The sequence below is a fragment of the Saccoglossus kowalevskii genome, chromosome 20 (genome assembly GCF_978046115.1).
Source record: "Saccoglossus kowalevskii chromosome 20, keSacKowa6.1, whole genome shotgun sequence".
Lineage (NCBI taxonomy): Eukaryota > Metazoa > Hemichordata > Enteropneusta > Harrimaniidae > Saccoglossus > Saccoglossus kowalevskii.
Window position 1 is genome coordinate 27,248,039 of NC_140660.1, and position 16,168 is coordinate 27,264,206.

The 16,168-nt window shown below is 35.3% G+C and overlaps 1 protein-coding gene across 1 annotated transcript; it reads right to left on the reverse strand.

The window, feature by feature from the left end:
* Positions 1 to 292: 292 nt before the first annotated feature.
* Positions 293 to 7,242, reverse strand: LOC146730189 (uncharacterized). The gene is made up of 5 exons (XM_085494619.1): positions 5,240 to 7,242; positions 4,596 to 4,829; positions 4,079 to 4,291; positions 2,509 to 2,718; positions 293 to 1,035 (listed from the first exon to the last, which is right to left on the reverse strand). Exons 1-5 carry the CDS (start codon positions 7,227 to 7,229, stop codon positions 824 to 826), a joined length of 2,859 nt encoding a protein of 952 aa, XP_085350745.1. The 5' UTR covers positions 7,230 to 7,242; the 3' UTR covers positions 293 to 823.
* Positions 7,243 to 16,168: the final 8,926 nt, after the last annotated feature.

A 16,168-nucleotide genomic window follows, 5' to 3' on the forward strand; every position in this document is an offset into this window, starting at 1 on the left:
GTGCGCTAAACGTCCGTTACAAGTAGCATGATGAGTCAGACAACCGGTTTATTTCACAACTGTACTTTCAATGAGCCAATTACAGTATAAACTGTACAGAAACCGGAATGAAAACGTGGATGATCCAAATTGTACACGGCTCTGTATTTCAAATGGCGTTGACGTAGTTAGTAAAAGGTCAGGAAGGTCATCTTTTGTTATGCTAATTTTTGTGTTTACGCTGTTCTATTCACTGTCCAGTGGATACGTTTCGTTTTCAGGCAGAATAAAGTTTGTATTCATAATCATGATCTTATAGTAGATGCAAGTAAACTCTTTATTTATTAGTTTTATCGATTTGTCAATATACTGGTATAATATAATAGCAATAACCCCGTCGATACCAGTCGATATTGCACAATTCACTCGTTAAATGCGCGAGCCGCAATGTCTCTAAATTCTAAGGACGTATGCAGCAATGACGGGATTTGCGGCTTTATTGAAATGTCATCATGTAATTCCCGATTCGAAACTACGAATAAATGGGACAAATAATAAAATGACAAGCTATGCAGATATAACAGCTAGTGTGAAGTTTTGAACCAAACTAAAACATGATTATATTATTGTTTGTTTCCAATCCCAAAGCACGCGTCGGCGAAACGCAATGTAGAATCTGATGATGTGATTATACAAAGACATACTTTTACACTAATCAGTCAATCTCCACTTCACGCCGTGTCTAGATATAACTTATTTTGGGACTAACTACGCTGACATTTGTTACTATGTTTCTGATACTATGTTTACTACATTTTATATTAGACAAAATATTGTAAGAAAATTAAGAACCATAAACTTCTACTTCACATAAAGTTAACCAATTGTTATGGTCTTTTAGTTGTACACCAACATAACGACCACTCAGCTGACAATCAAAGGGAATTCTGTTTTCATATGTGTTGGAATTCCAGTCTATTTGAACGCCACATTGGTGATTTTGGCTTATATCGGCGTCTTCTCCAATCAAAACTACAGCACCATCAATTCGTTCAGCTGCAAGATATATAAATATAATTTGGGATATATGAAAATACGTTGCACCCAATGTAGTATAGTGTTCAGTATTAAAATGCTCTATATGTGATATACAGTTCTTTATAATGGAAAGTATTACATATCTTACGTTTTCACTGTTAATTGTTTCTACCATGTCAATATAGCAGTACATTGTTTACAAATTTGTATTAATTAATTGTCATCACATAATAGAGGTCACCGTGGTAGAATAATTAATATCCTAATATTAGGAGAATACTGCAAAATATTCACAAAGGTCGTACGAATGATGTACGAATGCATTATGACTAGTGCGGGACAATATGAATTGTACTGCCTGGGTGTGTATTTTTTATTTCCGTGACAACATTATTAATATACATTTTTGTCTGCTTGTAATCTCATTATAGTTCAGAGATAAAATTCCGTAATGTCAGCGAGAATATTAGTGACTGTGCTAAAATTGAATAATCGGGCGAATAATTTTTGAAATATGAAAGGTACAGCGGTCACGAGTTCTACTGATCAACAGTTGACATATCAAATCATTTTACAACCTTTTTGCATTTCTGTTACAAATTCTGCTTTGAATACGTTAGAAACGCAAATAACATCCGATGTTGGAATATCGCCCTGGCAACACGGGTAAAATAGCCGTCCAGTATGTACAGTTTCAGAACAGTAAAACATCTCGTTTAGAATACATCGCATATCGTACTTATTGGAAAATAATTAATATTGTAATATGGTTTTCATTCGATCATTGATCAGAAAATTTCTCGTGCGTGGTGACACAATAAAGTGTTGAAAACTCCATAACAGATACATCCCTGGTAATTTTCAGTCATTAAAAAGGCTCTACTGACGTGAATATCTTGCAAATTCAGAAACTGTTGCATGTTTGATATGATGTGAAATGTTTATGATAATACAACATAAAGTAAAATTATGATTTTAAAGCCACATGCGACATTGTTACTGAACCCGGTCGGATGTGAGCAAATAATTGTATTTGCATATGACGTAAATACCAGGATTATTGTGAAAATGAGAAAGACATTATAACGCATTCGACAACTTCATACGCAGATTTACATATGAATGAACTGTTTTCACTACCACATGCATAATATGAGGTTATTACGGCGTACTGTCTTAGTGTATACTTTGAGGTATCCTCGTAATAACCTTAATATTATACATTTTTTTCCTTCCAAAGATACATCATGGGTATACCGAAATCCAATCAAAAAGCCTGGTGGTAGCCATGTTTGTTTCTATTATTAGAGGACGATTACGCGCGTAATCATTCAATATTTGGAAATCGCTTTTCCTAATACGGTAAGATGAAATTAAACCCTAAAATACCCCAACATTACAACACGCTTTAACTTATCGGCGTTACGGCGACAGATGTATACTACTACTACTACTACTACTAATAATAATAATAACAATAATAATACTTACAACAACAGTCCTGTCGATTTGTTATAACCACTTTGAAAACATCATATGTTGCTCCCAAATCTACTTTCCACCAAGCATTTAATTCCTGTAATGTATGTGTGCAGAATTGATGTGCATATACAGTGTCATCATTCCCATCAATACCACGACTAGCTTGGCCAACCCCATTAGTACTGCTCTGGCTAGCTGACCCAATTCCAGCAAGATTTTCTGTAGTAAATGCATATAATAACCTATCACGTCAGTATGACAAAGTTTAAACGAAACAGTACGATGCATTTTTGACGCTGTACATAACGTATTCTTTTTTAGGGTACATTTTTGTTACTAGTCGTCATAATGTAGTGAAATAAACGAAAAGCATTTAACAGTGTTCTCTCCGGGATTGTGTTCGAGGAAGTCGGCTAATTAGCATAATAATTAGCATATAAAATACATAATTGATTCATGACATTTGTACAATTTTTCCATTTTTCACAAAACAAAATACAATGAAAAATCACGTTCAACGTTTTTTTTCTGATTTTTGATTTATTTAGAATTTCTTTTAGACACTGAGATAATCTTTTCTTCAAACGTTTTATTGTTAACATCGCGTGTAATGTAATTAGTGAATTATGTTAATAGAACACCGATTTATACACCATCATAAGTCATGAGTATAATAATGCTGTTTAGTAAGACATCTGGTGATGAAAACAATACACACGTCTGCCAATGAAATCTAAGTTTTTATATTGAAAAAAAATGTCGCAGGAAGTAACAAGGTGGTGTGTGTTGCAATCTTTGATTCAAACGGTTTTTTTGGTCTCACTATCCTAAATATATTATGACTTAAAAGGAAAATTTATAATAATGTTAATACAGTGGCCCCTCGCTAAGTCGCGGGTGTCGGGATCCAAGCAAAAACCGCCACTTATCGAGGGCCGCGACTTACCGAGGGACCTCGTGAAAGAGGGAGGTCGTGCATTGAAAAACATATAAAAAGCACATATAAACCCTCGGTTTAGTTAATTGATGTATCATTACATGTGTCAGGCAGTATTCGAATAAAATCATGACTATGTTTGATGTAAACATTGCGTTGTTTATTTTGTTTGTGTCCGATATTATGTGAGTCGTCTGCTGTTGCTTGCGACTTCGACGGTAACAGCTTCCAAAATAAACCAGTTTCATCGCAATTATAAACTTGTTCGTCAAAATTACCACCTTCATAGATAATTTCTCTCAGTTTTTCGGGAAAAGTTCTGAAAACGTCCATGTTCGCAGATCAAGCTTCGCCTTGGTTTGAGACTGCGTGTATCGATAGCGTGTCTTTTTTGCCATCGCAAGAACCACCCTGAACTGGCCTCAAATTAAAAGTCTAATACAGTTCTAATTGTTGACTAGACTGCCGACAAAAAATGTCCTTCTGAACCCTGTACACGTGACTATTATAATTATAAAATGATTGACAAAACCAATGTATACTCATAAAACGAGAGGAAAGTATATTGTTCCAACGGTTGTTGTCAATTTTACACTCTAACTAATTAGCATTCAGATATAAACAGCGATAACATACTCTTACCTATTGCCATAACTTGCATTTCACAAAAGTTCATGATGTTTGTTGTGTTTACCAGCTGTAAACTGGCATAACGTCCAACAATCGGACTATCACATTCGAATACAATATTTGCCTGACTGGTTTGTTCTAGTGTAACGATTTCACCGCAGCGGGTATTTTCAGATATTTCATCTGATAAACCAATTCTAACCTCGCTGTTCAAAATACGAGTATCTGAAATAAAATGAATGGGGATTATAGCCCGCAATTATATAGATAGATAGTATGCAATGTGTTATGTCTACTTTAAGAACAGATTTGGCGATTTTCTTCGTTTGGAGTGCGGTCAAACCGTGGAACTGCCATATTGCCAATATTAGAGGACGCTCACGCACGCAATTGCTTCATATTTTGAATTCACATTTTCTAATACAGTACGGTAGTATGAATACACCCAGTGCAATACCGCTAAATTACGGCACGCTTTAACTCATTGCATTACGGAGACATATATATGATAATTGAGATTACTACTCACTACAGCACTGATCTAGACGATTAGTAAGAATAACTTCATATGCAAGATAATTTTCACCAAGATCAACTTTCCACCATGCATTAATGTCACCGAGTGTGCTGGTACAACTACCACTACCCCAGTATGTGTTTGTATTGCCATCCACCGCATTGGATGCTGGGAAATCAATTGACCAATTGCTACTTAGTATTGCAGTCTTGTTCAGTGCTACGTTCACTAGTGCTGGCTGAAGTTCTGAAATGATATGTAAGAACAGTATTGTTATTGTATTTTTCTAAGGCCATTTACATATATCTAGAATGTATTCGTTATTTATTCTGGGAATGTTAGTTTTTAGGGTTCTAGTATTGACACATTCATCTACAACAATAACGATTGTTATTTTTGATGCTTGTAAACATAATTTTTTTCCGTGACCACAGTTGTGTCACATTGGCCGCATTTTATTCAAAACATAACACAACTATATTAAAAGTTAATTCGATGAAGTCCTCAGAACATATAGCAATACAAGTATATGTGCGTGTCAGTGTCTATGTGTATTGGGGATTGAGTAAATAAGTGGGTCACTTGTATAGCATAACATACTCACTAACACATGCAAAACCGTATTAAACAATATAACAATGTAACCATATACATACCTATGCCTTCAGTTGTCAGTATCAAGGTCGATGGTTGAAATGATCCAATGTCAGTGGTCAAACTATTGCCCTCTGTTGTCAGTGTCAAGGTCGATGGTTGAAATGATCTAATGTCAGTGGTCAAACTACTGCCCTCTGTTGTCAGTGTCAAGGTAGATGGCTGAACTAGTCCAGTGTCAGTGGTCAAACTATTGCCCTTTGTTGTTAGTGTCAAGGTCGATGGTTGAACTGATCCAGTGTCAGTGGTCAAACTATTGCCCTCTGTTGTCAGTATCAAGGTAGATGGCTGAACTGGTCTAGGTTCAGTGGTCAAACTATTGCCATCTGTTGTCAGTGTCAAGGTCGATGGGTGAACTGGTCCAGTGTCAGTAGTCAAACTATTGCCCGCTGTTGTCAGTGTCAAGGTCGATGGCTGAACTGATCCAGTGTCAGTGGTCAAACTATTGCCCTCTGTTGTCAGTATCAAGGTAGATGGCTGAACTGGTCTAGGTTCAGTGGTCAAACTATTTCCCTCTGTTGTCAGTATCATGGTCGATGGTTGGAATGATCCAGTGTCAGTGGTCAAATTATTGCCCTCTGTTGTCAGTGTCAAGGTCGATGGTTGAAATGATCCAGTGTCAGTAGTCAAACTACTGCCCTCTGTTGTCAGTGTCAAGGTTGATGGCTGAACTGGTCCAGTGTCAGTAGTCAAACTATTGCCCGCTGTTGTCAGTGTCAAGGTCGATGGTTGAAATGATCCAGTGTCAGTGGTCAAACTACTGCCCTCTGTTGTCAGTGTCATGGTTGATGGCTGAACTGGTCCAGTGTCAGTAGTCAAACTATTGCCATCTGTTGTCAGTGTCAAGGTCGATGGGTGAACTGGTCCAGTGTCAGTGGTCAAACTATTGCCCTCTGTTGTCAGTATCAAGGTAGATGGCTGAACTGGTCTAGGTTCAGTGGTCAAACTATTTCCCTCTGTTGTCAGTATCATGGTCGATGGTTGGAATGATCCAGTGTCAGTGGTCAAATTATTGCCCTCTGTTGTCAGTGTCAAGGTCGATGGTTGAAATGATCCAGTGTCAGTGGTCAAACTACTGCCCTCTGTTGTCAGTGTCAAGGTTGATGGCTGAACTGGTCCAGTGTCAGTAGTCAAACTATTGCCCGCTGTTGTCAGTGTCAAGGCCGATGGTTGAAATGATCCAGTGTCAGTGGTCAAACTACTGCCCTCTGTTGTCAGTGTCATGGTTGATGGCTGAACTGGTCCAGTGTCAGTGGTCAAACTACTGCCCTCTGTTGTCAGTGTCAAGGTTGATGGCTGAACTGGTCCAGTGTCAGTTGTCAAACTATTGCCCGCTGTTGTCAGTGTCAAGGTCGATGGTTGAAATGATCCAGTGTCAGTGGTCAAACTACTGCCCTCTGTTGTCAGTGTCATGGTTGATGGCTGAACTGGTCCAGTGTCAGTAGTCAAACTATTGCCCTTTGTTGTTAGTGTCAAGGTCGATGGTTGAACTGATCGAGTGTCAGTGGTCAAACTATTGCTCTCTGATGTCAGTACCAAGGTCGATAGATGAACTGGTCCAGTGTCAGTGGTCAAACTATTGCCCTCTGTTGTCAGTATCAAGGTAGATGGCTGAACTGGTCTAGGTTCAGTGGTCAAACTATTTCCCTCTCTTGTCAGTATCAAGGTCGATGGTTGGAACGATTCAGTGGCAGAGGTCAAACTATTGCCCTCTGTTGTCAGTATCAAGGTCGATGGTTGGAACGATTCAGTGGCAGAGGTCAAACTATTGCCCTCTGTTGTCAGTGTCAAGGTCGATGGTTGGAACGATTCAGTGGCAGAAGTCAAGCTATTACCCTCTGTTGTCAGTGTCAAGGTCAATGGTAAGATTGATCCAGTATTAGTTTCCATACTTGTTTTCTCGGTTGTCGATGGTTGAACAGATTTAGTTGTCTGAGTCATGTGAGCAGTATCGGTGGGAATTGATACAGTTCCAATAGGTGTATTGTACATATGTGAGCTGGTAGCTGGCATAGTATGGGTGGAGTAGGTAGTTTCATTTAGGTACGACTCATTAAAACTGGTTGTATCTGAAAATTAATACAAATAAAAATAAAATCGTGATTGTTCAACGAACAGAAGATAATTCCAAATTAAAATATACTAAAATTATAAAGTTGATAATTCCAACAAAGCCAAAGAAATGCTTTTATTCAGGATGTTCTCAGATGTGTAAAACCATATCCCAGTACACGTTATGAATATAACTCTTTTATGAATATTACTCTATATAATTTTATTTAATAAACTATGATATAATATAATGACTTTGAACCTTATTCGGCACTATAGTTTTAATGCTTAGTTTTTATCGGATATTTTAAAATCTAATTATTAGAAATGAAAATTATTCAAATTCCGAATGATCTAAAACTGGAAATTTGTGATAAACCTGCCAGACTTTTCCAATGGAACCAGTATTACAAGCTATTTTTAGAGATTGATTTGCCTTCTGGTAATGATTGACTGAACCTGCAACACGTGAAGCGTGTATAGTAAGTATACCGATGAAGCAGTAAACCACATTCCTGTGGGACTGTTATTTCAAAGTACTTCCACCTACTGTGCGTGATGAGTGAACACATACTTATATTGTTGGTAAACAAATAGTAACCAAAGTATATATAATTTAAGTGAACCGATAAAAATATTGCCCGAGGTTAATTTTGTCTGAGAGTAATACAAAAAACTTAATATTGCCTATATTTTATTATTATGAATCTGTCACCGTAACGCCATAATTTTCCGGTATTTTACAGGGTATTTTCATCCTAACATAAAAGGAAATGCAAGTTCCAAATATGGAAAGATTACGTCCTCTAATAATCAAAACAAACATTGCTGCCACTATTTCGGCATTTCCATGATGTATCCTTGGACGGAAAAGATGTATAATAATACTACTCGCTACTCCCGCCGTACTGTCTTCGTGCATACTTTGAGGTATCCTCGTAATAACCTTATATTATATCGCAAAAATACAAACAAAATAAATTAAAATTAGAGTCTGAAGCAGATAGCTTTTTTATTTCCATAAACACTACGTAAGATCTTTTGTTCACTTCATGCCAATAATGTGACTGTTTTCTGAATAATAAACGTAAGACGTATAATAATATGTAGCAATTACTTATTAAATTGTTTCCACTTGACACTGTAAGCAATACAGCAGAAGTAATGATAACAGCAGATGTAATAGCGACAGCACCTATAGCAACACCGATAAATGTAGCTGTTGTCCCTGCTCCTGCACTAGCACCAGTTGCACCTCCCAATCCACCTTGTTGTGAAACAGAATTCTTACAGCACAGTTGTTGCTTATAAAAATGAATAATTGTTAGTTAATTAATGTGACATGTACTTCTCTCAATTTAAATGATTCAATCATAATCACACCAAGTCCGAACAATTGTAATTATAAATGCATTGTGTGTGCTTTGCACTAGTTTGGGTCAAACAAGAACACCAGATGACCTTCATCTAGCTTCCCGTATGTTAGTCATTTAATCAGGGTTTTATACCCATATTGCTCTCTATCCAAATGTACCAATAAACACGCTTTTAGATATTCATTTCAAGGTATAATTAATACACTGAGCATACTGGCGGAAAAAAATCACTACACATTTATTACCACATGCTGTACATCTTTATTAAAGCTTTGACTCACCAGTTTTTGTTGGATGTCATTGAACGTTTTAATTCCATCTTGTACATTATCTGCACTGGAAACAATATGAATTGTAAAACAATATATTGATATATTCACATATTTCTGAATATTTTTGATATGTCAGATGGCAATCGATCAAAAAATCGAAATTTCCCCTGTATTCCGCTCATTTTTGATTAAATCATTTTGTACTATATGTGTCATGACATGCACTGAAAATGAAATTTATGTCATGTCATGTTATGTCATGTTATGTTATGTTATGTTATGTTATGTTATGTTATGTTATGTTATGTTATGTTATTCTTCATCAAATTGTTTGAACCAAATAAACCAATGCGAATACTGTACTCTCTATTACCATTACACGTACGTGTTCTGGACTTGCTCACCGCCATCTTGAATCAGTTGTACCAATTCTCTAACCTCAGATTGTTCACCTGTAACAGCCATATTCTTTTGTTCATTCTATTAAAGTATCCACATATCGCTAACTACCAGTCTTCACAACATATGCATTGTTGTTGTCAGTAGACGTCACAAAGAACAATTCATAAATATGTATGTTTTAGAGCTGCATAAACAATAATGTTACTCTGCATATATCATTGTAATGTGTCACCGATATTAACGTTACATATGGATTATTGTATTATGTATAACTAATCAGCTTACACAGTGTCAGTTATTTTTAGTTTTTAAAATATTGTGCACGTTTATAATGTATTTTAATCCCGGAAAATAGCGATAACGCCCTGACAGAGTTTATAATATATGCAACTGAATTGATTTTTAAAACAGAAAACCTGATTTATATTTTGCAATAACCGAATACACTGAGTCATATAAATATCTTCGTATAATCACTAACCACATAGATATATGCAAGGATTCCATATTGAGCAGGAAGCTTGTAACACATGAATATGTATTTTAATCCCAGAAAATAGCGATAACGCCTTGATAGAGTTTATAATATATGCAACTGAATTGATTTTTAAAACAGAAAACCTGATTTATATTTTGCAATAACCGAATACACTGAGTGATATAAATATCTTCGTGTAATCACTAACCACATAGATATATGCAAGGATTCCATATTGAGCAGGAAGCTTGTAACACATGAATATGTATTTTAATCCCAGAAAATAGCGATAACGCCTTGACAGAGTTTGTAAGATATGACACTGAATTGGTTTTTAAAACAAAAAACCTGATTTATATTTTGTAATAACCGAATACACTGAGTGATATAAATATCTTCGTTTAATCATTAATCACATAGACATACGCAAGGATTTCATATTGTGCAGGAAGCTTGTAACACATGAATATGTATTTTAATCCCAGAAAATAGCAATAACGCCTTGACAGAGTTTGTAAGATATGACACTGAATTGGTTTTTAAAACAAAAAACCTGATTTATATTTTGTAATAACCGAATACACTGAGTGATATAAATATCTTCGTTTAATCATTAACCACATAGACATACGCAAGGATTCCATATTGTGCAGGAAGCTTGTAACACATGAATATGTTTACTGATTTTAAACAGCCTTTGCCTGAAGGTGTTAGATATATCTTTTCCTTGTTAATAGATATTCCATATTATGATATATATATATATATAGACATTTATCACTAGTGTGCCTGCTAATAGTTATTTGGTCGTATAGCAAAAAAAAACAACAAAAAAACAAAACAAAAAAAAACACCGGCAGATAAAGTAAATTCGGAAAAAAAAGTACCTAAAATAATTCTGAATTTGTAAACAGATTACTTATTTATAATTGGTAGTAGGAATTGAAGAGGTAGTTATGATATAGAATATAATTACAAATACACATTTTTGCTAATATCACAGATCGCAAAAGGACCGTCGCGAAGTTTTTACTTACAAATAAATAAATAATGAAATATTCGTGATAAATTTTAGTGGCTGTGTACTGGATTATAGTATTGTTTTCTACAGATTCAGATTTTCCAGATATGTATTACCATCTGCGGTGTTCAAAATAATATTGACAATCTTACAATTTTGCATTTTTCTAATTGAGTTCAGTAGCACAGTTAATGATGATATATGACAGTTTAGCGAGATCTAATGCAACGAATCTTGGTACTCTGATTTATTCTCCCTATAATTCGCTATAATGATGGTTTCTCCCACAAAACAAACAGTTGGTGTTGACCTCAGCAAATATATCAAAATACTTATTCTTTGACAATATCGTCATTGTATATCATATCATACTTATACTACAATGAACAATTGTATCACTAGATATAATGTCAAGTTTATTAGCAACGGGGCATAAAGAGAACATTGCCATGCTCATGCATGTCGATACTGACGTCTACACTTGTTTCATTGGCGGTCATTGATGCTAATAAATCGTCGGATAGCAATACCTAACAGACTATAGACATGTGGCATAACCGTAATTATTCAAATCTATGTTACAAAATTTTGAAAACAAAATATTTTCACTAACCAGTTGTTCAGACCATGCATGAATAGCGAATGTAAAAGTGCCCTCAGGGTGCTCTCACCTGAAATTGCCTAAAATTTAAAAACAAATATTAGTAAAGAAAACGTAAAACATGAGTTGTTGCCATGGAATGAGGATACAGCTACCCGCGTACTGGAGATAAAATATAGAAGCCCGTCAAATGAGAGATGACTGTTACGGAGACAATAACAAAAACTATGAGACAATCTACTCAATTCAGAAACCAGCTGTGATGTACGGCTTTGTTGGGGAATAGTTACAAATAAAACCAATGCAAGGTGCCTTCTGGCGTTACCACCAATTATTTACGACTATCTCCATTGTAAGTTTTCTGGACATTTATAAGGCCAATTTCTTAATTTTTGTACACAGTGTTTTGTCATTATACTGAATACAACAAGTTAAATAGTTAATAGTAAAAATAGTAGAAACAATTTGTTTGAGTCCATGGGTGTTTGACAACCATGTTATCTATCCTACTGTTCGGTAGAAGATAGATAATGATATGAATGTTAATATATTTCGAGATAAACAACTGAAGAAAAAAATATTGTTACGTGGTTGAAAATTAATTCATTTTATTTGGCCGGTTATGAGTTATCTAATTGTTATGATAAAACAAATGATTTACAGGGATTGTCCATGGTTATAAGAGACCCTGAGTTAGAGAATAACTTAGTGCTACAACCCATTTCACTTATATAAATGAGGTGATGGGTAAAATATGATTCGATAGTTCTGTGAATTTGTGTGAGGGTAATTATATATCAGCTTTCATTCTGTATATATATGTCTAAAGAGTATGTTGCTCAATGTGAATAAATATCTTTTTACTGAGCAAAACCATTCAGCAAGAATTTAATTTTCCTTTTACTTTTCTCCTAAGAAATAAATCATGTTAAAAGTCAGAGCAGAAAGGATCCCTGTGTGACGTTGATAATATTATGGTTACCATGGATACATTATCGTATTGTACCTTTTTGGTGCATATGTAGATGAATGGTAACGATTTTGTAATTGGTCAAGATAGAATGGTTAACTTTACTATGGGTTAATTGTGTTGTCACATTTCAATCTTCTGATTGGAGGGCATGTTTGTTGACACTCGTATTCACGTTTCTCATTAAATACCACATTTTTCCATGTATATATTATATATTTTCAGTTAGCACTGTAATTTAACTTTCTGATTTAACACAGTATATTATTGCTGACTAGATTAGTGGGGATCTGATAGGTCAGAAAAAGCGAATTAACATACCAAATCGGTGTATTCCATTCATATCATTCAAATGGCAATAAAACAAAATAACTTGATTAATCTTCAGAAAAATGTTCTGAATGTACAAACGGATGAAGGGCAAAATATGTGTACATTTGCTGAATGACATCACGAATTATGCAAATTGGATACATATTCAGATACCAATTGCATTTTCGCTTTTTCCTTATTAGTTGAAATATGCTAATGTCATTCATCACTTGTATGCGAGAATAACAGATTATTTGTACTAGTTTTGTGCCTATGTCTGGTTATCTGCAACGTGTATCTGTACTCGATGTTGTACTAAGGCAATCGTACTTGAATGAATATAATTGGTACAAAGAGTGATGTACACACTACGCCTGGACACACTGATTTTGTGAGTAAGATCTAGAGGTATTCATTGAACATGGTAGCAATCAGCTTTGACCACGCATAATCTGGTACGTGTGACAAACAAACAAACACCTAACTAACAATGGAACAAACACACAAGTAACCAAAATGAATTTTAACATTTGTTTGCTATTTGTAATTTTATATTTTGACTGTTGTCAATTTATTTCTTTGGATTAGCCTCAGTCAAGGGAATACATCAGTACATACATGATCACTACCAGCAGAATTGACTTGTTTTAGAATTACACAACCACGTATTATATATAAAAGATTTAGAATGTACTATTCATAAATCGACAGTATCATAGGTCACTGGGATCTGAACGTGAAACTGTTATTACATTGTTATTACGTGGTACGCACTAACAGATACGTATAAGGCAGAAATAGTGATATTTTACAACGTGAATATTACTGACCATATCGTAATATGGCTACTACAACAAGAGGAGCTACGGGAGCTGCGCAGATGATTGATAATATGGGACAGCAAGTTCAGGAAAGGTATGTCTCTATTGAATGACATCATGTTAGTTGTGTAGTTATAAGACTCACACGTAACTGACCAGTATATTCAATGTTTAGACCTGATGTGTGGCTAGACATGATGTGTGGCATTCTCTTTCCCCGCAACCATCTAGCATCAGAGGTATTGACGGTTCCTTTTATGTGGTCGACTGCACAATCTGATGTTAAATATTCTGCACATGCAAGGCCCGTGGGGTACAGTTATGGAAATATGGCGACCAGTGTGAGGAGACGTAAAAACGGTCTGTTCCATGTGCTACCAGTGCATGTAAAAACATTCCTATCGCAAAAAGTAGTAAATTCTCGCGGAATGACTGAATATTCGCCAGGAGATGGTATCCTGGCTTTCGGGTGACATTGATTGAGTTAACTTAAGAATACTAAAACACTTAAACAAAATGTTTTTGGTTTATTAATAACTATACCATTTTGTACCTGTACATGGTGAACCAGGGTATGTAAACGACATATTTATTTTGAAACATGGCTGGCCACAGCAAAAAAAAGTTGTGATCCTTCTCCAATCTGCTTCATCATTTGGTGAAGTAATACTTCAACTCCATACACACTCATAAGAGTATCTTGTCTAAGATTAACACAACCTACGCCTATTAGGAACAAGGCAACTGAACATGCATTAAGATAGCTTGATTGTTTAATTTAACAATATACAACCATGCGTTAAATCATTTACTTCACACAGTATTCACACTAGGTGCAAACTATGTATAATACGTATATCCTTGTACATTCCTACAGAAGGTGTTTTGAAGTAGTTTTACCCGATTTAACAATGTACCACCCACCATAGGGTAAATCACTTGCTTTACACAGTATTCACCATTGTTGAAAACTTTCGTATATACATATATATATATATTCTCACACATTCCTATAGTTGATCGTTTGTGATAGTTTTACCGGATTTAACAATGTACCACAATGGGTGAAATCATTTGCTTCACACAGTCTTCACAGTGTGTAAAAATATGTATATATACGTACATTTTTACAGATGGTCGTTTGTGGGTAGTTTTACTAGATTCAACACTGTACTAATTATGTAAAAGCATTTTATACTACAGTTTACACATGGTGCATAAACCAGAACAATACACATATGTGATTTACCTATCCACCTTGGATGTATGAGAGGATTCGACATGATGTCAGATAGTATCAAATAAATTGAAATCAACTCATTCCATGCATGTCTTTATTTTGGGCGAATGTTATGATTCACCCAACTGTAACCCACGCATTTATTACAACAAACAGTAGCATAATGCGACGGCGATAAAATAAATATGGATCACTCTATTTAGTTGATATACTATTGGTAATATGAATTAATCATTGTTTAACACAATTACTATACATATATACACTAAACACAGCAGTGATTCACACGAGTTTAGCTATAGTATATATCATTAGAAGCCATTTTACCCGCAGTCTTATTAAGAAATAATATTTCGCAATAATATTTTGGTCACTGGAAGTCGCCATGATATGCTCTGCCATATAGATTTCAGTAGGCGTCTTGGCCCCCCATCTTGAACAATTACATTTGAACATTTGGACGTCAATAATGTAATAACACATAATGTGCCAGACGAAAATGAAACATTGTCGCGTGTATGCATTTCGAATTCTCCGAAATGACGCTGTAGGGATTCATTATTGTCATTATATATTACCATTAATTTATTACACTTGGTGTTTTCTGTTAAGAAAATTTTTCGTGTGACAATAAGCTATGACGTCATAACACATTTAATTTTGACAGTGGTAATTTACACTCAATAATGTTATTTTTAGTGCAACTGACATTCAAGATACTATTGAAACGGCCACAGATATTAAGGAAAAACTGGTGAGTCTTTTTCATCTCATGTTCCACATTGGTGTATTCTCTGGATACCTTTAAAGCCAAGTTACAATATTTTCCCCAGACATGTTATATTGTACAAAATTCAAACCTTGCATGGACGGCTGACTGTCAATCGTACAGTCTGTACGCTTAGGTGAAAACAAAACAGTATTTTGCAAGCCATGACGTAGTTGTATCTGTGATTTTGGAGCATAAACCACTGTATTGCATGCTAATGAGAAGAGAAATCATATGGTAAACTATCACATATAATTTACATTTTGTATGTAACCTCATAACATGTGATAATCGGTCAATGATGTGGTTGTTAGACATATGACATAGTCATATTTAGGGTAAGCTAATCTGTCTTTATTTGATTTCTGAAGCAACAACTGTGTTGCAGAAATACTTCTTCTCAACAAGGGAGTTCTGGTGGTGGGGCAGGAGGTGCAACTGGTGCTAGTGCTGGAGCAGGGACTGCTGTTGCTACAGGCACAACTGCTACAGTTGTTGGCGTTGCTGTTGGTGCAGTAACTATTATATCTGTTGGTATTATTGCGTCAGCTGTGGTACTTACAATGCCGAGTGGGAACAGCTCAACAAGTAAACATGTTTTATGACTATCCGTCATG